The following is a 24,805-nucleotide window of genomic DNA, read 5'->3' on the forward strand; positions in this document are numbered from 1 at the left end:
TATGAACGTTTTCATAAATTTACATGTTATATTAAAGCAAAGATCTTAAAATCACTTGAGCACTGTGGTCCATAGGCATTTCAACTGAATGTATGTACGACTTATCAATTTTGATCACATGATTCTTTCCCGGGGATTTCAAGATGGAGATAGGCCGTGGTTTTGAAGCTCAAGAAAATAGAAGCCTTTTCCAGACAATTCACAAAGGGAAAATGAACAAGGAAGCAGTATGTAATATTCATTATATATATATTAAATTGCTGAGATGATTTGAATTCATTTATTCCACTACAAGCACTTCGTAATGAAGTGTCTAAATGTTGTAAACAAAAGGCAACGCATAGCAAAGCAACGAGCTATGTACTCTGCACTTACGGCTAAATATAACGTTAAGCCAAATAGTTTTATAGGCCTACCTTCGATGTAGGTAATAATGTCTTTCACCTAGAGCTACAATAAAAGTAGTGCTTTTGAGGCAAAAATAAAACAGGACTAGATTTTTTTAACAATGGTCACCATGGATTTTATCTATAGAAATTTTATTTTTCAATGTTTAATAAATACGAAGAAAATTCAATGTCCATGCCGAAAGGGCCATTGAACTTTCTAAATACAGCATTAACCCAAATCATTTTGTTTGGGTCTAAACTATCTGGCAATCAATTATTTTGATTGTCCAACCAATTTAACACAATTTAGTACATACTGTGGAAGCATGAAGCAGAAATATTCGTTCAGGATTTAATCTAGTTATTTTCATTGGCAGTATAAATCAACGAATTTAAATCCATGACTAAGTTTTAACCCAAGTATTAATGAATACAAGAGATAATGAAATGACGAAATTAAATGCCAACAAAATTGTATTTGCTGTACAAACAACGAAATTTGGACCCAACGAAAATATGTGCTTTTTCAGTAAATATATATACCATTGCCGCACGTTTTTCCCTATCATGTGTTTACCATAGCCACTTAGAGTTATTCTCTTTTTAGAAGTGGGCAGGCATGCCTGTCCACTCCCCAAAAGAGAATAACTTAGAGTCTGTCCTAAGATATTTTTGCCGCACATTTTCTCAAATTAATTATTCTATATTTGCAAATACCTTTGGGTTTAAACAATGTTCATTTCATAGTAATTTTATTATGAAAAATTCCCAAGATTTCTTCAAAACGCCTCCTCTAGCGTTTCAATACACAACTAAAAAGGAAAAGTCAGGGATTTTCCATTGCTAAAGAGATGAATGTACCCGGATGATAATGTTGAAAAATTGTATGAGGCATTCTGAGTGACTTCCAGATGGAGGAAATATGACAACATTTCCCATTATAAATATCCCTGAAATAGCTTTTCGTTCTTGTGAATTTTTCTGAGTGAAAAATGATAATTTGTCAATGAACATATCCTAGATATTTTCCCTTTTTAACGAGGCCGAGTACAGAACGAGTACGCACGCTTTCGCGCAGCGTTTCTTTTGTATTGTGACGTCATCTTTTTGCTTTGTTGACGCCATGGCGTGAGAGTTTCAACTGCAGATATTCCGAGATATTTGTTGAAAATAGCTCTTTTAATGCGTAAAATTCATATTATATTGAGGAATAAACATAAATGTCTCGAAGTATAAGCTATATTTGGGCTCAGGTCGAAAACGTGAAGAGGGTTCAGCAAGCCTAGCCCTCTGTCACGTTTTCTCAACCCGCCTGAATATCGCTTAATTCATTTATTTCAAGACATTAACCATGTGTTTTATATCAATGACCCTTAATATGTGATGTTATATATTTATTTATTACTTAAATAAGTCTGAATGTTTTAATAATACTAAAAAGATCACTATTTCCGTCTTTGACAAATAAAAAAATAGCCATTATCTGACAAACTGGGAAATTGGGCATACAAAAAATAACTTTGATAAGACCCCTGGAACAAACCAGGAGGTAGACGGTTTTTTTTATTTGACCATTTAATGCCTTTTAGCACTAACTTTAATATGTAGAACAGAAAAAGAAATCCCTAGGGCAGAAGTTTAAAAAATGTGCAAAATTGGTACATTTCAAGCAAAATCCCATAGGGTCCCATGTTAAAAATTGACAAACTTTGAGATGACCCCTTAAACAAACGGTGTGGTAAATGTCTTATTTTCTAATCTTAAAATAATAATTATATCATTAGAAATTCTTGTAAAAAATTTCATTCAAAAATCTAGGGCAGAACAAATTAGACCCGGCCTCGTTAAAATAGATTTAAGTTGCAATTCTTCACAGGTAAGTGTATTTCTATTAAAAATCGTCCCAATATGCTTCATAAATATCTTGGGACTGACTATAGAAAACATAATTATATTTTTGTTTTAGATATGATCATGTGGAATAAAACCCAACTTTATTTTTATTTACTTCTATTTTCAGGAAAAATCCCAAGGAAACAGAAAGATCTTCCAGACTCTTCAGTGTTCTGCTCAAGATCCACAAAAACTTGCTGGACAAGCTCCTGTCTCAAAGGTTAGCAGTGCCTGAGGCTGGTATATGCACATTCAGTATATGAACGGTTATGTTCTTTACTGAAAATGAAGGTCAAATGATTCATAAGTTTATAGTAATTTTTAATAGGGTTGTTTCATAGGAAATATTCAGTTGTTAAAATGATGAAAATCATATGGCGGGTGAACTGCTGCCAAAAGGGCACTCCTATTGTATGGATAACTCTTCATACAGTTTTCAAGATAGGAAGTTTTTTGTTTTGCAGATCAATAGTACATATATTAAAGATGTGCATATTACTTGAATTTTGATTTATGTTAAATGATGCTAAAAATACCAGCTGTTGAACTTAGTAATTTATTTATATTTATTTTTTGCAAAATAATGCACAAGTTCCCCATTTCTTTAAATAGGAAGTGTTTTCAATTTAGGGTTGACACAGTTCCCACAAAAGAAAACCCTGTTTGTTGTCACATTGACAGCTTTTCTCTTGTTTATGATTTTTCATTTATTTAAGGATTAGTGCTGAATTTGATTTACAAACACAAAAAAATGATTGTTATTATCATGAGATATACAATAGACATTACTGATGCACCTTCCATGAAAACAATTTCATAATCAGGCTGGATTTCATTGTAATTTTGTAAACTTTTATAATTATTTATTTACAGAAACCTATTTCAAAGCTGGTGCCATCAAAGGAACCTTTGTCTAAACATGTATATAAAGATCCAAAAATTGTCAAAACATTTGATCACAAAGCTGTGCAGACCGAGAGGAACAAACGCCTGGGAAGTCAAAGCTCGTTAAGTGAGGACATAGATCAGGAGGCGTATGACCTGATGGTTAGCGGTAAGATATTCATCATTACCTGCTTTCTGTAATCAATTACTGTAAACATATTACATTTGGCTATGTATTCTATTTAACGTTTTTGGCGGTAAACAGCGTCTGCTAAATCAAGTAAATGTAAAATATGTAAGTAGATAAAAAGTTACATTTAGAAATGCGCTAAATCAAATCTACGCTAAATTGTTCAAAAATCATATTCCGCCAAATATCGTACATGCTAAATATAATATGTTTACGGTAGGTAAAATACCTAGCCTGTTGAAAATATAAAAATATTGGATTTGCCAAAAATCTTATTTGAAAAACCAGTATGAACCACTGCTCAATAAAATCATTTGTTGTGAAAAAATCTCATGGCATCATTTTTAACATCAACATTTTAAGGAGGCTGTTTTACAGTATAGCCTTTTCATTTGATATGCTTTTGTTGACTGTACAAAATCATGTATGTGAAATGCTGTTTCTTGTACAGAGGAAGTTCCAGAATCATATTGGAAAGAACTGGCTGAGCAGAGAAGAATGGCATTAAATGATTCTCTTCATGAGAATGAAATGGTAGGTTAATAAAGTTTTATACTTTCAGAAAATGGATATATTTTGTAGAGTAAGTATCTGTAGTTTTGAATTTCAAATTAAGTTGATGGTCAACCGTAATGAACACGTATAACCAATACCATCCATTCATGATAGAAAGAATGTGATAAAGACTTGATAAAAAATTTTAAAGAATCAATGAAAGAAATGTCATTCTAGATGGCCTTAGTACATGCATCATACATGAAATAAATTGAAGCTCTTTTATTTTTCAATAGTTACATAAAGAAGTGGAAGAGCTACGAGAGGAAAATTCTAAATTATCTGAGATGGCAGAGAAGGCAGACTATTTTGCTGATGTAATTCAGGTAAAAAACCACAATGCAAACATTCATAATGATGACTATACATTGAACATGAAAGAGACTAGACTACTATACACTGCTGTACAGGTTAATGCAAAATCTTATCTGTCTTTCTCATGTACATGTATAGAAGTCTCTTTCATGTTCATCTTTAACATGAATAATATTATAGGCCTTTACATTGAAATACTTTGAGCAGTTAAGAGGTTTATGACTTATTTAGGGGTTGTAGGGGAAGTGGTGATAGAAATGAAATATTTCATACAGTATCTTTTATGAGTTGACTAGTGTTCAGCATTATGATACAACATCCATTGTAGTTTGAAGCATTGGTTAAAAATTAAATATATTTAAAAAAGTTTATTTTTTGCTAATAGAATTTTATCAGCAAGGGGTATTTCAATTAGACGGGAGGCAATTCCAAACAAACAACATCTTTATTATGGTCTCATATGAGATCATTCAGATCAATTAGCTTACAAAGGATTAGATCAATTTATTACTTTTTCGTCTAGACAATGATTGGTGGCGAAGAAGAACAGGAGAAAAATGAAAAACCTGATGAAGAACAAGAAAACCAAGAACTGGATGAAGAGCAGCCATCATCTGGTAAAGAAAAGGATACCCCCTCCTCAGGTGAAGAACAATGTCTGTCAGAATCTGATGAATCAGAAACACCGGAAGCCCAAACAAAGGGTATGTATATTTCTGTAGGTTTTAAGATTTAAAGATCTTTGCATACTTTATATAAATTTTTTTTTATTAATATTTATAAGTTAATGCTTTTTTTTTTAGATTAGATGTTAATAAGTAGAGATACCTATCCTTTAACTTCAGAGTGAATTTGAGGGAGTCCAAAATTCTTAAGAAGTGAAATACTTCACAACACTGCGCGAGGTATTGGCATCCTTCCCTAGAAGGAGACAGAGAAAACCGATGATGGATGTCGTCTATAAGTTTCAGTCAGTGATTGCCATAGGATGTGAAGTGTACTTAATTTGAATCACCACAGATATTGTTATAAAATCTTTTGCATTTGTAGCAAGTAGTTTTAGTGTTAGTACTGGTATGTGAAATATACTTCATAAAAAACTGTCTTTCAACTTGATTATGATTTTATGTGCATTTAATTTTTTTATGATTTTTTTTAATTTGTATGTTGTAATAGTTTTACTAGAATAAACATTCTTTGACATTTTTTGTTGCCTTTGTTTATTTTTTATAAGAAGAAAAGTTAAATCCATATTTTCCGAAAGTCTTTTCCCTTGACATAGCTGCAGGTTTGTAGCTCCCGCTTGAAAAATTTGGATGGACGACGAGGTTGTCCATCTGGACCGGGTTGCTCTAAACACTGGTTAACTTAACCAGTGGTTAAAGTTAGTATCCACTGGCAATGACTCCTCAGGGTGGGGCGGCATAACTCTGGTTCTATAAGATCTGTTATGAATCTTACCGATTCCATAGAAAACCGGTACCTTTCTTTGTATTCCGCCTCGTCAAAATTATGACTAAAATGTCTGTAAACTCGCTGTTTCTTGTGTCGTCTGCCAAAGTTTAGGTCAAACAACAACCTAGCAGCCATGTTTAACCACTGGTTATAAGACTTAACCCAGCTTTGTAGAATGGTTAACTTTAGCCAAAAGTTAACCACTGGTTAAGCAATTTAGCCAGTGGTTAACTTTTGAGCAACGTAGTTTAACCACTGTCAAAATTTAACCACTGGATAATGGATTTAACCAGTGGTTAAAGTTAACCAGTGTTTTGAGCAACCCGGTCCTGAATTTTTTCAGGCCAGGGGCTACAAACCTGCAGCTACCTTTAACAAAGCTTGGCTTACATCATCTGAAAGAGTCATACAATTCTGGCTAAAGCCTTTGTAACTTAAGTTTTGTATTAATATATCCATAATTAAAATTAAACCTCTATTACATTATATGTCAAACTTGTATAGCGTATTGTAGAGTAGCAGTTTAACAAAGTAGGATCTTAATTGTCATTTTACTTTTTTGATAAACACCACATAAGGCACATTCCAATATTTTCAGTTTTCACTTTTATTTAATATAATGAATGTTAAATCTATTGATGATTGGGTTAAAAAAAAAAATTCAAAATTAAGAAAATAGTTGTCTGAATAGATGTGTCATTGAAGATGTATATATAATATTTTTTCTAATCAGATATATGCGACATAAAACATAGCGTTAAAGAAATCCGTTTTTGTCCGAAGAGTACATCTTGAGTTGCTTCCCTTAACCAAAACTGACGTAAGAAATCGTACTAAAAACCTGTCACAACGAAAACATGGATGAAGAAATACAAAGAGAGTCGCACCAGGTAATATTGTTTCTTTAGAACGTACAGGAATTCGTTTAATAGGCCGCAAGTATGTATTATACATAATTTCCACGACAAAACTCTGCGTAAATATTACGGTAGTTCGAATTTCCTTCAATTAGGGTACTTAATAAAAAGTATTTTCTGTTTCAACGTATTCCTTTGCCGTTGCTTTCTACAAAAGCTAAATTCTTATGTGTATTGATAAGTTTTATCATTTAAAACGAGCATCCTCCTTATGATTATGATGGTTACAGATTAATCTTTTCGTCACAAAGTTTATTTACGCCCTTACCAGGTGGTTACTAAATCTTGTGACGGTCCTACATTGTCCCGAGACACAGTTAAAGTAATCTGACTGTGTTTCTTGACCGGCCTCACTTTGTCATTGTCTCAACTCAAACCATTGTCTCAACTCAAACCAAAATGAAAAAATTTGGGTCATTATTATTTTCTTCAAGAAGCATATAGACTGGACCTGTGGATGAAGGCGATATGTATGTCTACATTTTTTAAAAGAAGATAGGTCCATAATTGTTTTACCTTGTAGAATAAACCAAAGATATAAAGCATGTTTGAAGCTGAAAATCACAATCAAAATAGACATAATGGCATGTTTTCTTTATGATTTAGGCCTAGGTACATTAATGTTAATATGCTTTTACATTATCACCAGTGACATCTTGTAATAATGTTGATTTTTTTTTTACGTGTTGATATATATTGATCTTGGTGACTAATGCTTAAATGGGAATCTGCAAAATTTTTCTGAGACTCAAATCTTCGTGGCAATATGAACGGAACAGTCTGGAAATTATGAAGCATTGATAAAATTAACACACAAATAAAAATGATTTAGGCTCTCTTATATGTGTGTTAAATCAAATAGGTTTAAATTTGTTAACCAAGAATACAAAAATTTAATTTAGGTAAATGATTTTAGGAATAGTCCTGACATAAAACCTGTAATGGGATTCTTCACACTTGGTCACAGAAATAATAGGTGCTGTATAGTTCTGTTTGATTTTACCTCTTGGAAATTTACATTTGCATTTAAACTCAAAGATGATAGTTTTCTAACCAAAAGTTTGCTATTATTTTGTTTTATGTATAATTGCATATGATTTTGCATGGATGTTTGGTGGGATTCAACCGTCCAGTTATTGAGTACCTTAATTCTTTTTGATTTGCTAAGAAAACCTCTTGATATAAAGGGTCCTCTAAACACCTGGGAAAAGTTCTGCGTATGTACGATTCTGAACTTCTAAACTGCTTAAGGATATAGATTTCACACATGTGTTCAACTTGAAAATGATACAAAAAAATCAATTCAGGGGGGAAAAATCAATTTTTTAAATTGTACTTCTAAACATAAAAATAAAAGTGGGACCTGCAGTTGGTAGAATAAGCTACACCCATTGCACCAAAGAGATAGACAACCAATTTTGGCAATATAATCAGTTTCACAATGCGTTCCTGCAGTTGGTAGAATAAGCTACACCCATTGCACCAAAGAGATAGACAACCAATTTTGGCAATATAATCAGTTTCACAATGCGTTCAAATTGCCATGTTGTGGAAGTAGAAGTCACAATTAAGGTGTCAAAGATCCTAAAGTTTATAGACTGTCAAAATTAGAAGGTCTGTGCTATATTGTATGAAATTGATGCTGTTTCAACTAAAATATACAGCCTTGGATAAAGGCAACAAGTGCAGTTGCTGCAATGAATTCATACCTATTAGTCTTTGACTGTACAATTAACCATAATTAGACCCGGCCTTTACCAGATTGGAGTTTGACGTGTACTGCTTAAAGTTTAAGTTCATGTTAAAATGGCTCTTCTATGCTTTGGAGGCTGATGTTTAAGAATTTAATAGACCAGAGGGATAAAGGCACAGGAACTTGTTTCTATGATAAAGTATTGGTATATATTATAAATATAACAGTTGTAAATATCATACTATGTGGTTTAGTTTATTGCAGAAACAATTGCTTGTGAAATTATCGGGGTAAAATAAATAAATAAGTAACTAAATAAATAAATATTTGGGTACATGTACTATATAAGAACAAAGTATAAAAGGGCATCTTCTAAGTTGTTGAATTAAGATATTGTACAGTAAATATTCAATTTGGCTGAAACATTAGAACCCAAAGTCTCTGCCACTGAGATAATGAAAAATTGTGTCACTTATTCAAAGCAGACATAATTTTAGAGTAAACTGTGCACATTGAAATTTGAGAAGTGAGTAATTGCTTCTCTGTGTTTTGTTCGGGATGTTATGTTTGCATGGACGCATCAGAGTTTCATGTTTCAGACAAATCACTACAAAGGGGCTTATCATGTATATCTTGCATGCCAGTTAGAGGTTTAAGTAGAGTGACTTTATTGTTTATTGATCTTAATTTCAGTCATTAAATTCTGTTCATATAAGAAAGGATATCTGTAAATTGCAGTGCATTTCTATGCCTGTGAGATCAGCAATTTGAAACATTTTTTGACTTTTGTTTTCTTTGTTTTTCCATACATCAATGGCTCAATGCTCTCTTTATTATGACTTTTAACTACCTGATCAAAAGCAATACATACTTAAATGGTAAAAGACTTTTAAGGTTAATTCCAAAGTTATAGAATAAAAAAATTCAAGGCCATCATTTAAGGAGTGAAGGACCCTGGCATAGTTGCACATACATGATTTTCTGAGATTTATTTATCTGGAACCATTCTGTGAAGTTGTTTTTACAGTAGGCATTAAAGGACATTGTATTGGGCAGATGTTTTAATGAGTATAGGTAATATTTATTGATTTTTTTTCTACAGTAAGAATATTACAAGATTTTTGACTTACATAAATCAGATTAGTACTTAGTACTTACAAGTGCCTAGGAAAAAGATCATGGTTACATTTGATCCTTTACAATTTTGTTTGGCATATTATACAAAACTGGAATGAGAGGATGTTTGTAACAGAACTAATATTGCAGGTTAAAAGTAAGAAGTTCTACTCTTGAATAGAGCATTCTGATAGGTTGAAAATATGCCGTGTCATCCTGAGTTTCTTTGCATGTATGTTGCATCTAAAGGCGTTTAAATACATGTATTACTATGAGGAACGTAAACAGTAAATCTTTAACTTAATTCCAACTCTCAACCCCCCCCCCCAAAAAAAATGGTGGGAGGATGGGGGTTTAGGTTGTATGGATTGAAGTTAAAAAAAAATTGACTTAATAGTGTCTGTACCTAACTATTAGTATATTCTGCATTAGGTTGAGTGTATAATTCATTTCGTGATACATTCCGATAGAACTTATTGATTTAGAAGATTTGGATGCTGCGCAGTACCCTAGTTGTCTGGTACCCGAGATATATAGTTATAAAAACAATTTTTTAAGATACAATATTCAAAGGATTAAGTTTTTTATCATCCTCTTTGTTTCATGTATATATATTTTGTAACATGCAGTGTGTAAGAAAATTTAAGATCTGCTGTTGCAGTATTCCTTTTGATCTTTGATCTTTATTAAAGCAGAAATTTCTACAGTTTTTATTACAAGGACACTAATGTATACCACAGTAATGTAACTTATATAGTTTGCTCTTTCCCCCTTAACAAAATAGACATTAGAATAGGGTGCACCAAAAAAAATGCTTGAAATTTTTTTGTTTTGTAATAGAAATAGCTATTTTGAACAAAATCATGCAGACTATGACTGCTATATATTACCTTAAATGATATTGCACTTCTGTGGTTATCAGAATGGGCCGAATTATGTGTAATTTTTTCGTATTATTATCACATTTAACATCAGAAATAGGAGAGAATGAGTCCCATTAAATAGGTGATGATTGTGTTTTCTATTGATTTTGATGACGAACCTTTCATTACGACGTATGTTTCACTTTTTTCACTCCTTCTTTGGCACAGCTTCAATCTGACTATTAGGTGCTAATTTCAGATGTAATGATGTATAGGCTGCCAGTATTAAAGATTAATCCATTACTTCGGCTTTCTTCCATTGTACTGTTGAAACTGAGCAACACCGAGGCAGATTTTTTTTTTTATTAATTAATACTTTGTGTTGAAGGCTCTTGCCTGATTTAACCCTCACAAACAACTCTTGTTTGCAGTGTATACATTTGACTAAATCTGCAATTTGAGGACCTGATTATTGTGAATTCAAGGGAATTAGATATGGTCAGTGAGTTTTCTCGGTTAAGCTTCCTTACATGTAAAGTTCAGGAGCATTTTATTTGGTTACTTGTTTAGCATTGCACAGGTAATGTATTAAGTTTTAAGGTACAATTTAAACTGTGCTCTGTATAGACACTGTCTGCAAAAGACTACTGTAATTGGCCTTAGTAATTGATATATGTGTTACAGCACAGAATACACCTGGTTGGTTGGATTATGTCATGGATATTTGAGAAGTTATTATGAGGTTTATATTTCATCTCTAAGAGGAAGGAATGCTCATTCTCAGACCTAATTAAATATTTCTTGTATTTTCAGATGAGAGCCGTTGAGGCAGGTCTACAGCCAGAGATGTCATATTGAGGAAGAGACTTTCCTTCCACAGTTTTAAAATGGGGACTCCCAACAAGGAAAGATGTTTTCTAAAAAGTGTCCAGTATGCTCCTGATCTCTTGAAACAGCTAAACAATCTGAGACAGGAGAAAGTTTTTACTGATGCCACCTTGTGTGTTCAACATGAAGAGATTTACTGTCATCGCATCATTCTGGCAGCCAGCAGCCCTTATTTTCGTGCCATGTTTTCCCACAACCTGCGAGAAGGGCGAGATTTCAGGGTATCCTTTCAGGAAGTTTCCCCGTGGACCATGAAGCGAATCATTGATTATGTCTACACGGGAAATCTGGAAATAACAACAGAAAACGCTCAAGAGTTGCTGTCTGCAGGAAGCTTGTTTGAGTTTCCAGCTATTGTGGCAGCATGCTGTGATTTCCTTAAACAACAGCTCCATATCAGTAACTGTTTAGGGATAGAAGAATTTGCCATGATCCATTCATGTAAAAAATTGCAGGATGAGGCGCACAAGTTTGTTCTAGAGAACTTCAGCAGTGTACTTGAATGTGACGAATTTTTGCACTTGAGTCTAAACCGCCTTAAAGATTACATTGCAAGTGACTGGATTGAGGTGCAAGTGGAGGACACCGTGTACGAAGCCGTCATGAAGTGGATAAACTATGACATTGATGAAAGGCGCAGTGATCTGTTGGAACTTTTAGAAGAAGTAAGACTTCCCGTTGTAGATTTGAACAAACTTGCCGCCATCGAGCATGATTCTCTCGTTAAAAGCATGCCAGATTGTCTGAAGCTAGTTTTAGAAGCAAAGGAGCAGCATGCCTCGATCCATGATCAGCATGGGCGCAGAAGACGCAGCATGCAAAACTGCCAGGTCCATCCTCGTCCGTCCACAGTGGCCACAGAAAAACTGGTCGTTATCGGGGGTCAAGGGACAAGGTCGGTGGAGATGTATGACCCCCAAAAGGAGAAGTGGTCAGACCTTCCTGTCTTTCCCAAGTCTGCCACCTCTTATAGTGTGTGTGCTGTATCCAACTCGATTGTTGTTACGGGTGGAATTTTTGAGAACCGTATCATATCAGATGTTTGGAAATTTGACAGTGTCAAAAGGATTTGGATAGAAATGCCACCACTGCTTAAGCCAAGAGCTCGACATTCGTCAGGAGTGCTGCAAGACAGACTCTTTGTGCTTGGTGGGATTACTTATGAAACAACCTCCTCCATCATTGATTTAGACACCATTGAGAGTTATGATTCTAAAATCAAGGCATGGACGGTTGTCGGAAATTCTCCTTTTCCAAGAAGTCTCTCCCAGGTCGTCTCACACAATGAAATGCTGATGGAAGTGGGGGGACTCCAAGGAGGGGTGAAAGTGAACACCATTGACAGTTACACACTGAGTGAAAACGGGAAGATGAAGTCAACAGGGGAACAATTCATATTACCAGAAGCCATACAACTTGCTCAAATAGTTGTGATCAATGGGATATTTTACATTATTTGGGAGGACTCGAAGAAGATGATTGCCTTGAATCCTCAGAAGCGTACATTCCAAACACTAGCAGACTTGCATTACTCCCACAAGTACAGTGGGGCCGCTGTCCTAGGGGAGAAGATATACCTGACTGGGGGGTTAGTGGATTCTCGGCCCATCAATGTGGTGGAATGCTATGACCCTAGTACCGATACCTGGACCATCGAAAACACAATGAAGGAAACGCGTGCCTTCCATGGCTGTGTCACCATTCAACTGTGATCTGGACATTGTACAAAAATGAAGTTGTGATTGAATTTCTCACTCATGAATTTGCATATCTTTGTTATTTGACATATCTTTTGTAACAATTATTTAATTTAAGTTGGCATTAACAGAAAGTGCATCCTGAAAAAAAATCATTTATCTCCTTGTTCATTGCAAACAAGTGCTATATATCATACATACTTTTTTTAATGTGTGATCCAGGTTGCTTTCTTTTCAATTAAATGTGCCATGAATATCATCAGATTTTGCTATGTATAATTTTTTTTGCCCTGAAGCCAATTACATGTACTTAATGTGTTAATAATTTAATTTTCCAGCATTAAATATTATTAGATCAAATGCTTACTGGTATATTAGGATGAAAATTAGGTGTAATAATTATGCAGGAGTGATGTTAATTAGGATAAATGATAATTGCAATAATAACAATTAACCCACCATACATATATACATTTTGCCAAAAAATATTGCTAGTCTTGTATATGATGACATAATGTATCAATGCCATAAAATTTTATGGGTGCAGGTTTGGGGGAAGGGATCAAATGTATTGGATAATTATCACAGTGTCAATTATTTATGAATTTTTGTCACAAGATTTGTTTTAAGATTTATCACTAGCTCAAAGCTTTGTTAGTGTCGGGCCTGGATTTTCAGGTATGCTTAAAGGAAGACATCTTCACTTGTTATAACAGATTCTGTTTTATAAAATACTGATATGTATTCCAAATATAATTTATTTTGTTCATAATCATAAAGTTCTCGCACAAAGATCAGAGAATTTGGCATGGATTGGCACATGGGGAACAAACACAAGTTAACTCTCTGTAACTTTTTGAAAACCTTTTTTATCCAGTTCAATACTGCATTTTAATTTCTTTAACAAAGTTAAGTCCATAGTGTTAGACCAATTATCATTTTTGTCATTACAAAATAAATCAGTTTGACTTTTAGATGACCTTTTGCAGTAAGTTGCTTCTATAAAGCTAACATGTAATTGCCATTGGTTTTATTTACTGTAATTCAAATCCTGACATTTTCTGTTAATACATGTACCGTACAAACCAGTGTGTCTCTAAATATTTTCAAAATCTTTAGTTAAAAAAAGAAAATATGAATCAAAATGATTGACTATGACATGAGAATTTAAACTTCCAGTATATTGAAATTTCTTTTTCGCTTTTGTCTTTCTGAGAGGCTTTTTGAAAATTTTAAAACGTACTATAATTGGGGGCCATTTTGGTCAGTAAAATAAAGTGCCAACAGTAACACTTTGATTCATCACCTATGTCAAAACAACATTCAAATTTGCTAAAATGTTGGTCTACACAAAACTTCAGTATATTTGGCTATGGAAAACATGCTTAAACATACTCAGACCTAGTGTGGAGCATCCTTACAGCATCCGGTCTCGAGTCCACTCGTGGCCATGGTCACAGACTCAGCACTCCTGACGTCGTCAGGATAGTGCTGACGTCATCAGGATGAGTGTAGAGTTAGGTCCATTCCCCTTTATATTTAGAATAATTATAAAACGATTGGATATAACAAATTATGTTCATAGCAAATCAAAATTATTGTTTGTCCTTTGCTAGAAGCCTGTTTTACCGTAGATGAATGTAGTTGTCTTATAATTCTGTAAGTTTATACATCTAACAATTTTGTAAATGTTTGTAAAATGTATTAGATTTCTAGATCATTTGCATCACATGATGGCTCTATTGTGAATTGGTGCTGGCATTACAGTATTGCAAGTCTACATGTACTTTAAATACTTTAATGATTTGTTTTATAGTACTAACTAGATAACTAATGATCGAGCTTCGAAAGTTGTGTGCTAAAAGCATTAAGTTAATGAGTTCAGTCATCAAAAAGTATACCTACAGATTTAAAACTTGTTATTGTACACTTATATAATTCTTCAATTTCATAACACTATGCAGTGTAAACTTCTTATTAATTAAATTTACCGCACAAAGGAATGACAGAAAATTCTGCTCCAATGAACATGAAAGATTATCCTCCTGCACTTCATCAAGGGAGATTAATTGTATAAGTTTACAGTATATTCTAAATGCAAATAAATTGAAATGATTTTATAATATTAAAAAGGTTTTTTGAGTTTGAAGTCAGTGGGATGCAATTTTAAGCCTTTATTCTCAGTCAATGTTTAAGCAGTTTGTATAGCCGCCAAAAAATATGCTTTTAATTACATGTAAATGTAAATTTGACATACTTAATTTTTGGTACATGTATCTTGAATTATTAACGTGGATGTTGAGCTCACCTTAATTATGTCTAATGCAACATAATATTTTTATTTAAACGAACCCAAATTAATATAGAGCAGGCTTTATTTTGCCACGGTCTTGCTTGCTTGGTATGGATATTGAAAGACATGTACATGTATGTTGCCTTCAGATTTTGCATTGGTTTTACCAATGTTTTATCAAGGGGACCAGGTGATGAATGATTTGTAAGCAAACTATGTTGCTACATGTACATGTATATATAAAGCTCCTTTTAACCCATAAAATGCTTGACATTTATCTATAAGATTTATACAACCAGTTATATAGACTGAATTTGGAATTAAGAAGTGGTCAATGACATGTTAACTGTTTTTGGAAACAATTGTTGGCATAGCTGAAATCACTTGAAAATGACTGTTCTGTTCTAACTTATTTACACATGCACAAAAATTGTATGCTGCAGTTTCTTTCTAGCTTTGCATTAATCATATTGACTATTACTGTAAAAGTGATTATTTCTAGAAACGTGTAAAATCCCGCCACCACCACATGTATGGTTAAAAAATCAAAACTTAAAAGAGTGGTAAATCATGCATTCGCATATTTAATATTGTTTGACGATGGAAAAAGTGTATACTTAATCACCGGCATAAATAACCACTTTTACAGTAATTACATCTAAGTTTACAACAAAGCATGCATGAGGTGTTTGTAATACCTCAGATTTACAGAGAACCAATTTCATATGTGTACATGTAATAAGTATTTGGTGGGAGTTTGTTGACTTTGTAGACATTTCCAAGGTGAGCTTTACATTGATATCTTTGATAACGCTGTGAAAGGTATCCTCAGGAAAGCATTAAATGATGCATTTAGACACATTTGTTGTTGTTTTATTTCATGTACTGGTACTACTGTATACAGGGAAATATTCCCCCCCCCCAATTTTAATTTTGCCTTTGTTAGTAGGAGAATTTTTAAGACTGGGCGAATTCAAATATCAAATTATCTTTCTTTTAACACATCTTCGCTTGGGTGAATTCAAGAAACTGTTTACAAGTGAAGAAAGGCAAAAATAACACTGAGAGAAAAAAAACAGTATTCATAGAATTAAAGAAATCCATTTGTGCATTATCATTTCAAGTTAAGGGCCTTGACTAGTTGGTATGCTTCCAAGAAGCAAATTGAATGATTTATGTAGCTTGCAAGAGGATGGTGAGGGGTTGCTGATAAACCAATGCTGTTTTGACGAGTTCACGATTTGAGCAAAAGTTTCATATACGGTACATATGTATTGCATAAATTATTGCCATGAATTGGCTTTACAAGTGTTCATTTCATCAGCCTTCTGAGTTGAAACTTGTATGCTTATGTCTCTGATTGTTCCATATACAGTCATATGTTAGGTTTTCTACTGAAAGAGTCAAACAAATGTAGGTCACAGTGACCCCTTTTTGGATCGCGACACATTCCATTCAAATTGCATCAGTGGACCAAGTTTAATGAAAGATAAAATCTGGACACATTTTGATTATGAAAAGCCATAAAATTCAAGTATGAGGTCACAGAGACTTATTTTTGGGGCATTAAAATCTTTCCCAAAGTTTCATAACCCAGACATGGAAAGCTAAAAAAAAATGGATGGGCAGGAGAGTCCAAACTCTGATTTGACTCAACAAAACATAGATCTGCAATAAAGATCTGCTGAGGAACTAAAATTTCAAATTATATTTCGCTCAGTCTTCATCAGTTGGGAGAAAATAATGTACATGCAGGGAAAAACACTTATCCCATGAAAAGGACCATTAACTCGCAAAAAAAATGTAAAAGACTCGTGTATATTTGTATTTTAATGAAGTTGGACGGATCATAAATTATGGAATGTGATTTAAAGATTGTTAAATATTGCATGCGATCACTCCAAGGGGGGAACGTCAGGGTCGTCCACAAAGCTCTCACTATTGGGGCGTTCCTGTGCTTTCTGACGAGACTTGTGTCCAAGTGGAGGTACAACTTTGTCCATTTTTTCCTTCACAATGTTCGCAATATCAACTGTTTTATGTGCTGATGCATCAACCTCAAGTTTTTCATGCGTGTTTCTGTTTCAAAAAACAACAAAGTAAACATTAAGCATGTGTACAGACGAAGTACTCCTTCATCTGGCACCAAATAGTTACTGTTATATTTGTTTGTACATGCAATACAGATGATCAAACATACATACAGCTTTACTGATATATTAAACCCAAGACTGAACACATGTCATTGCAAATTTTAATACAGTTTCCAGTTACGGTATGCTTTGAACTTCATACATATTAAATTTCACCTGTTTCCCTTCTGTCTGTTTTCTTTATTCTCACTACTGCTTTCTGCTTTGGGTTTTGCTGGCTTTATAACAGGTTTAGCCTACAAAAATTAGTTTTCACATTGCTTTTAGTAAACAACCTGTCATATACTGGTATTTTGTTAGCATAATTGAAAAAAATCAAACATCAAGTTTAACTATTGTAGTATTGTATGATTCTTTACAAATTTAAGGGGCAATATTTGTATGCTGCCATGTTTATTACTTGAGTTTGCTAGAGTACACTGTACATGTATTCTACGCACTGCTCTCTCTCTTTCTCTCTTGCTCTCTCTTTCTTAGTTTACCTTAGGCATTGTAACAAGCAAATGCCCTGTGATCTGGGACCTCTTTGCAGTACTGGAGTCTGCATTGACTTCCTCTGTTAAACACAGCTGGAACATCTGAGGAGTAGCGATAAAGATAAGAAAGTTGAAGTATGTTTCTTGAAATATACACACTGTAATATACATACTTACCAGTAAATGCATTGTATAAAAAAAGATTTAAGAAGAACAGGAAATTTTTTTAGAATCTATTAAGGCTTTTTTTCGAGTTTTACTTTTCCTTTAAGGCTGATTCGAACATAGTTAGGCTGTACGTCACAATCAATCAAAGATGTGTCCATGTGTCTGGAAAAAAAAAGAAACAGAAATCATAAAATGCATATTACCAATTACATTCAGTCACCATTCAAAAGCAATGACTCCAATCTAGTTCAATGTTGTTTTTTTTTAATTTCCTACATCCTCTCTTTTAATCTTGCAGCTTTCGCATACTGTTAAAAGAGCTATTTTGACTGCTGTTTTAAATTTGCAGACGAAATAAAAAAAAACCCATGAAAATTAAAGTGGCATAACTTCATACAATGTACTCCAAGATGAACATGTTGGTTACTGAGAACAAATCAGTCAGCTGACTCTGATCTGACTGATCCTGGTTTGTAACCTTGTTTGTCTACATGCCAGGAAAACCAGGTCTGGTTGTCTTGAACCAGACTGGATGATAGACATGACACTGAAATTTTCACCTGAACTCCATAGAATCAGAAAAATACTTTAAAAAGCAAGAGCATTGAGGAAATTGATACATAAATGTACACCTATCGTTTAGTTACATGTGCATCAACATTGGTGAAAAAAACATGTACCAGTACTGGTAAAATATAAATGTAGTTCTCATTGTAAAATGAAAATATCTACAGTGACAGTGTTTTGAATGCACTTACTTAAAACAAGCTACATCCAGTAAAAAGCAGTTCTCACTTTCATCCTCAGTCAGTGTAAAGTCAATCCTGAAAAAAAAATTGTACATGTCAAATAAAATGTCCATTAATGTCAAGCTGTGTGCTTTATCTGTAAAATGTTTAACACTTAATAGCATGATTAATCTAGAAAAAGCATTCTCTTTTTATCATTGTCTAACAAATGCCCTTACAGTTTCACATATATATAAGTTGCTGTGATGAAACATGTACTGAATTAGCAATGACTGTTGCCTTAAACAGATATAGACACACTGTTGCTATCATTAATTTTTTGTGAATTTTGTCATTAAGTCAAATAATGAAATAAATGGTCTTTAATTATTTCTCTAATACATGTACTTACTTTGCTTCATTCACATTGAGTGGTCTTCCATCATCAGCAAACAGACGTCTCGGCTGCTTTGGAGGAGGTTTGCTAAAGTGATCATATTAATTGTTATATTTTACACCTTTCACAGACTTTACAATAAATCAGCAACATAAAGGCATAAATGTATAAAGAATCGAAAGCTCCATACTTTTTGTCCTCGTCCTTCTGTTTGAGCTTCTTCATGTGTTCGTGGACGGCCACTCGGGACTCGGGTGTAAAAGGAACCTCCTCATCCCAAAATCTGAAATTTTACCACCACAAATCAAATCATGGTTGCTGTTAATTCATTAAAATATATGGCGGTCTTTTTGTAGATTTCAAGTTTTAAAAGATTCGTTGGGGCCCAATTTCATGGATTTACCAAGTATGATTACCGTGGTGATTTAATCTTATGTTTTACAACTCAGTAAGCATGTAAATTATTGTCGAGGGGAGCTAACAAAATCCATGAAGATTGAGCAACCATGAATTTTAATGATTTTCAGAGTATATTTTTCATTGCAATTTGCTAGATATTTCAAGGAGCTAACTAATAGCACCACTTATTCTATAGTGAATTTAAATTTTATACATCCAGGTCATTTACATGCAAATTTTGGTGACCAGTCTGCAGATTGACCTACTTTTTATCTTTCTCCGCTGACATTTCTTCATCGTCTTCTTCTTCTGTGTTTAGCTCCCGTGGCTCCCCTGCATCTTGGGAATCTTTTTGATCACTAAAACCAGGTGAGAGATAATCATTATAAATGCTCTACAGCTTACATGTATTGTTAACTAGGGTGCTTATACATGTAGATATTTCTCAACTATACACTCCAGTAGCTCACTGAACATCATACCAAGTACAGTAAAACACGGTTATAGCGAACACGCTTATAATGAATTGATGCTTACAGTGAAGTGAATTTCATTCCCCAAGTCTCTATTTCCTGTCGTAAACTTGACGGATATAACGAATTACGCTTATAACGAAGTTAAATTGCCCGTCCCTGGTACTTCGTTATAAGCGTGTTTTACTGTAACTGTAATCACTTGCTCACTTAAGGTTAGCTCTTTTAAAGTGAACTACACAGTGAAATATAGCCATCAACGTTTTAATTAACTACACAGTGAAATATAGCCATCAACGTTTTAATTAACTACACAGTGAAATATAGCCATCAAAGTTCTTATCAACGACACAGTGAAATAGAGCCATCAACATTTTTTTTGGGGGGGGGGGGGGGGGGGGTGGGGGGGGGGGGGGTGTCAGAAATCAACATAAAATTGTATTGACATCTGCATTATTATTAATTTGACAACATATGCTTTTCATTGTATATACATAAACATGCATCTATATGTACTTACCCATTGACATCTGTGTACCAGTCTGTGCCTTTCTTAGATTTCTCTTTCATTTCTTCATGACGCCTTATCTCCTCTTTCTCTTTTTCCTAAAATATTTCATTTTGAGAATATTATTTGCTTCTTATGACACTTATTACGTGTATTTTTAAAATCAATTTATCAAAAATATGTTCCTCTAAGTACCAGTAATTTTATTTTCATCAATTCTCAATTTTATTTGAAAATAAATCCCTCTTATCTGCATGTGCATGTACTGACTAGTAAAACAATGATAAAGCAAAGTAGCAGGAAGAAGAATTTTAAATTCTTCATAGACATACTGTATACAAAGAGATATTCGCCCCCGTTTTATTTTTGCCCCTTTCATCCTCGTTGTTAGTGGGCAAATTTAAAACTAGGCGCATTCAAATTTCTTTTAATATCAACTGTGTCTGGGCGAATTCAAGATAATTAAGCCAAAACTGCAAGTGTAGAAGGGCAAAAATTACACGGGGTGAAAATAATCCTGTATACAGCAATTCTTTACATCTAAATAGGGAATGAAACTTACCATGCTCTAATCGTGATTTAAGTGTGTATGCTGTATCGGTAACTATTTTTACTGTACATGTTATGTACATATACATGTACTAATGTAAATGAATCTTCACTTTATTCTTTCAGTTCCCTACAATTTACTGATCATACCTCGCTATATCTTGCATGTAAATAATGAGCAATAACCAGGTATCTTTGAGAGAAATAAGGGATTCCTAAGACTTACTCGTTTTTTGCGATGTCTGTTTTGTTGTTCTATGATATAACCTTTCAAAACTCCAACGTCCTGGAAAAAAATACATTCATTCAGGACTATTCAATATTCAAATGGACATACACTAAAACACCAAACAAAAACAATGAATTTATTAGACATATTATATTATATATTCAAATTAAAATCCATGTAAATCAAATGTAAGTAAGATCTAATTAACCTGCATTGACTTTATCCTTTCTGACTTTTCAATTATTTTTCCATCCAGATACTGTAACATAAAATTCAGATCAAATTAAAAAGAGAAGCTATCTCTGCATATTCATATTTACAACATCATTTATCAAACTGAAGCCTATTTTGATTGACAAGGGACCACCTCTTTAGTCCGTACCTTTAGCTGTGGTAATGTGGCTACAACATATTCCCTGTAGCCCTCATATTCTGTGCAAGGGTTCCCTGTCAAATACCTTGAAAACAAAATCCATATTTTAAAATAATTCATAATTTTAAATAATTCTGGTTGTAACATGCTTTCTGATTGGCTACAAAACTATTATATATCGTATAAAGAATGTTGCCTATGTCATAGTAAGACTAAAGTCAAAAACGTATCAATACGCCTGACGTTACGTTTGAATTTTGTACAAATTTACGTCATTTTAAAGGTCAAATGACCGTTTTTATCTACAATGAAGAGTAAAAAAATTAAATTATAAGCAATGAATTCAATACTTATTAGTTTAATACGATATAAAATGGTTTGGGGCAGTTAACGCTTTTTAAACCGCAAAGCGGTTTATAAAAAAGCGTAAACTGTTTCAAACCATTATATTGTATAAAACAAATAAATATTGAATTCATTCCTTAAATAATAACATAACTTTTTATGAAAATTCCCATTTTTATAAGTACCGGTACTATTATTTAATTTATCTACATGTACAATATCAAAAATCAACTTACAGTTCTCGAAAATGAGCCAAATTCTTGAGACACTCAATACTAGTAAGTTCACCAACAAAGTTCACAGTTAAATCCAGTTTCTGCAGCATTTCACAATCTAATATGAGAAAAATAACCTTTCATAAAAAGACTGACTATAATCTGGTACAAACATTTCTTGAACAAAGAGTCCATGTTTACATTGCATGCTTATCAATTGTTTTCTCATTTCTTTTCTAGCTGCTGTAGCAATTCAATTCTTAAAACAACAATAAATGTTAAAATATGTATATTTTTTCATACTTACTTTCGAGGTTTTCAATTTTTTCAACATTATTCAAAGCTAGATTTAGGTATTCTAGTTTCTTTAGCCTACCAACATTTTCTGAAACAAATTGGAAGTCAACAAATCGTTTAATAAACAATTAAATCTATGTTTGTTGTAATGGTATTCCTTGTATTTATCAACTTTTCTTATACATTGTAATAAGTCTTTAAAATGAAGTATTATGTGTTGTTTAAAGATAACGTTTTGATTAAATACCAATTTTGGGGATTAAGTTGCTCTGTAAATATAAAATTTTTAGATCCCTGCACCATTTATCCAAGTTTTCAATCCTGAAATGAAAATTTTAAAACAATAGATACATACTTATTATATTAGAATACATATATTAGTCTATAATCACTTGACTACTGCTCTTTGAATAGTAATCATTATTTTGCTTTCAACAAGAGTGTAAATTTACAACTTTTTACTGTTATTTGTGCAGGGATGGGGTCAATTACAATGGAAAGTAATTAATTAAATTACAATTACTTGCTTAAATTTTTCAATTAAATTACCATTACCATTACAAGAGTTTTCAAATGTAATTAATTAAATTACAATTACTTTGCAGATGTAATTAATTAAATTACAAATTACATTTTGAAATTCATAAAAATTTAATAAAACTATGATTTATCTACAACACATAAACATTTAAGGAGGTATGTCTATAATGTGAATAAAATTCTGTCATAATAAAATTCTTTCATTGTTTGAGAATTTGTTAACTACTTTGATAAGTAACAATTTTTTGAAAGAAAAATATAAATTTGGTTTTATAATTATTGTTTATTTCAAAAGCAAGTACCGGTAGTCACAATTTGGAGGTGTCCCATACCACCTTGATATTCAATAAACATTAAAAAGTCATATCCCCTAACCCACACCAATCATGTCAACTATAGAATTTCCTGAAAGCAAAACTATTAAATAAAAACTTTCTCCTTTGCATTTTTATTCACTATTTTTTTCTTTATAAATACAATGCCAAAGTACAGGTTAATCTCGGGTAGAGGACAGACTTTAATTGTTATCAAAACACAATTCACACCTGTTGTTCTCTACCTAATTATCAAATGATTGCAATAAGGGAAAACACCCTGTGGACATGTAAGGCATTAAAAACTTAAAACCCATTTGAAGCCACGCATTATAGCTCTATGTATTTTAGGCTATCAACTACAAAGCATGACTTGATAGTTTATATAATTTTGATAACACTGATTTTGTTTATAAATTAAACAGTGATGTTTTAATCCAACTCGATGATAATTGACACAATAATTTTTCTAATAAGAAGGGAAATAAGTATTTTTTAAGAAAAAAAAGATCAAGCAAATCATCAAATACATGTACTTAATTAAATTTGGGCAACTTATGATTAAATATTGAATCACTCTGAATTCATTCTCTAAAATATTTCGTATGATAAATATAAGAATAGTTCAATTAATGCTTTTTAACTACTCTTCCTAACTTTATCTTGTACCATTGATAGTGTGGGGAACAATGGGTAGTGGACAGTTTCATATTTATTTGTACATCAGTATGTAATTGAAAGTAATTGAAAAGTAATTGGAATTACATGCCTTTTTGAAAGTAATTAATTAAATTACAATTACATGTCATCGAAAATTTGGCCAATTACACATTACTTTCAATTACATCAAAAATTTTTACGGGCCATTTTTAAATATCAGCAAAACAGTTAATGGGACATAACAGGACACATGACTTACTTTTCAATGTCTTGCTGATGAAGAGAAATTTCTTCCAATGTAGAAATTTCTAGATTATTGTGTTCTGCCCTCTTGCGCACTAGATCTTCAGTAACTTGATAAGAAAAATAAAATAATTAATTTTCCTTAATGTGACAATTTAATTATTGATAGAACATGGGTATACAGAATATCAGATTATTTTATAATATAACTTAATGTAAACAATTAAATATTTAATTATTCACTGAGTAATGTACAATAAACAGCATGGTGATAACCAATGATAACATGAAGGCTACCATGTAAAAGCATTACATTTCAATTTTTAACATAAAACGTTAAAATGATTAATCTATACTTCCTATCCATTATAAACATACTGAAGGCGAATTCATTGTATAACAAGTTAAACTGAATATGGATTTCAATTTACAATGTCTTACTTCGAACCATAGTTATATCTGAATCGGGGTTTCAGCTTAAAAACTTCGTTTATACAAACGATCCGACATGCACCAACGTAAACAAATTGCGACTCCTGATCAATCATGCTTCTGTAAAACGTAGTATTACTACTCCTTATTCAAAACG

The 24,805-nt window shown here is 32.8% G+C and overlaps 3 protein-coding genes across 7 annotated transcripts; 2 read left to right on the forward strand and 1 right to left on the reverse strand.

Annotated features, from left to right (window-relative positions):
* The first annotated feature begins 86 nt into the window (after window positions 1-86).
* LOC105336681 (geminin) lies at window positions 87-5,433 on the forward strand. Of its 3 annotated transcripts, none has more exons than XM_034457279.2 (7): window positions 87-227; window positions 2,410-2,502; window positions 3,156-3,336; window positions 3,809-3,891; window positions 4,149-4,238; window positions 4,751-4,931; window positions 5,073-5,433. In XM_034457279.2, the coding sequence occupies exons 1-7, from the start codon at window positions 144-146 to the stop codon at window positions 5,075-5,077; spliced, it is 717 nt and encodes a 238-aa protein (XP_034313170.1). In that variant the 5' UTR covers window positions 87-143; the 3' UTR covers window positions 5,078-5,433. The 3 variants fall into 3 exon arrangements, with proteins under 3 accessions (XP_034313170.1, XP_034313172.1, XP_034313169.1); XM_034457281.2 differs by having other exon boundaries at window positions 5,031-5,155; XM_034457278.2 differs by having other exon boundaries at window positions 5,036-5,155.
* A 1,044-nt stretch (window positions 5,434-6,477) lies between these two features.
* On the forward strand, window positions 6,478-16,006 carry LOC117684580 (kelch-like protein 21). 3 transcript variants are annotated; one of them, XM_034457282.2, is made up of 2 exons: window positions 6,478-6,572; window positions 11,085-16,006. In XM_034457282.2, exon 2 carries the CDS (start codon window positions 11,159-11,161, stop codon window positions 12,869-12,871), a length of 1,713 nt encoding a protein of 570 aa, XP_034313173.2. In that variant the 5' UTR covers window positions 6,478-6,572; window positions 11,085-11,158; the 3' UTR covers window positions 12,872-16,006. The 3 variants fall into 3 exon arrangements, with proteins under 3 accessions (XP_034313173.2, XP_065921459.1, XP_065921460.1); XM_066065387.1 differs by lacking the exon at window positions 6,478-6,572 and adding an exon at window positions 10,578-10,769; XM_066065388.1 differs by lacking the exon at window positions 6,478-6,572 and adding an exon at window positions 10,948-10,970.
* Window positions 16,007-16,960: 954 nt separating this feature from the next.
* Window positions 16,961-24,798, reverse strand: LOC105336673 (dynein axonemal assembly factor 11). The gene is made up of 17 exons (XM_011441097.4): window positions 24,658-24,798; window positions 24,233-24,326; window positions 22,707-22,780; window positions 22,470-22,547; window positions 22,184-22,280; window positions 21,612-21,687; window positions 21,438-21,488; window positions 21,227-21,286; window positions 20,464-20,549; window positions 19,737-19,829; window positions 19,262-19,354; window positions 19,087-19,158; window positions 18,705-18,770; window positions 18,039-18,108; window positions 17,785-17,880; window positions 17,459-17,538; window positions 16,961-17,228 (listed from the first exon to the last, which is right to left on the reverse strand). Exons 1-17 carry the CDS (start codon window positions 24,665-24,667, stop codon window positions 17,045-17,047), a joined length of 1,380 nt encoding a protein of 459 aa, XP_011439399.3. The 5' UTR covers window positions 24,668-24,798; the 3' UTR covers window positions 16,961-17,044.
* Between the last annotated feature and the right edge of the window lie 7 nt (window positions 24,799-24,805).

This window comes from Magallana gigas, chromosome 7 (genome assembly GCF_963853765.1).
Source record: "Magallana gigas chromosome 7, xbMagGiga1.1, whole genome shotgun sequence".
In the NCBI taxonomy this organism is placed as follows: domain Eukaryota; kingdom Metazoa; phylum Mollusca; class Bivalvia; order Ostreida; family Ostreidae; genus Magallana; species Magallana gigas.

Excerpts from the sequence above, each read along its gene's own strand:
- LOC105336673 (XM_011441097.4), bottom strand. Across the intron at positions 19,355-19,736 it reads TCAGCGGAGAAAGATAAAAA|ATTTTGGGATGAGGAGGTTC; the intron begins GTAGGTCAATCT and ends GTAAAATTTCAG. Across the intron at positions 18,109-18,704 it reads CTGGATGTAGCTTGTTTTAA|ACACATGGACACATCTTTGA; the intron begins GTAAGTGCATTC and ends TTTTTTTTCCAG.
- LOC117684580 (XM_034457282.2), top strand. The coding sequence starts at position 11,159 with ATGGGGACTCCCAACAAGGAAAGATGTTTTCTAAAAAGTGTCCAGTAT.
- LOC105336681 (XM_034457278.2), top strand. The coding sequence starts at position 144 with ATGGAGATAGGCCGTGGTTTTGAAGCTCAAGAAAATAGAAGCCTTTTC. Across the intron at positions 3,892-4,148 it reads CTCTTCATGAGAATGAAATG|TTACATAAAGAAGTGGAAGA; the intron begins GTAGGTTAATAA and ends ATTTTTCAATAG. Across the intron at positions 4,239-4,750 it reads ATTTTGCTGATGTAATTCAG|ACAATGATTGGTGGCGAAGA; the intron begins GTAAAAAACCAC and ends TTTTTCGTCTAG.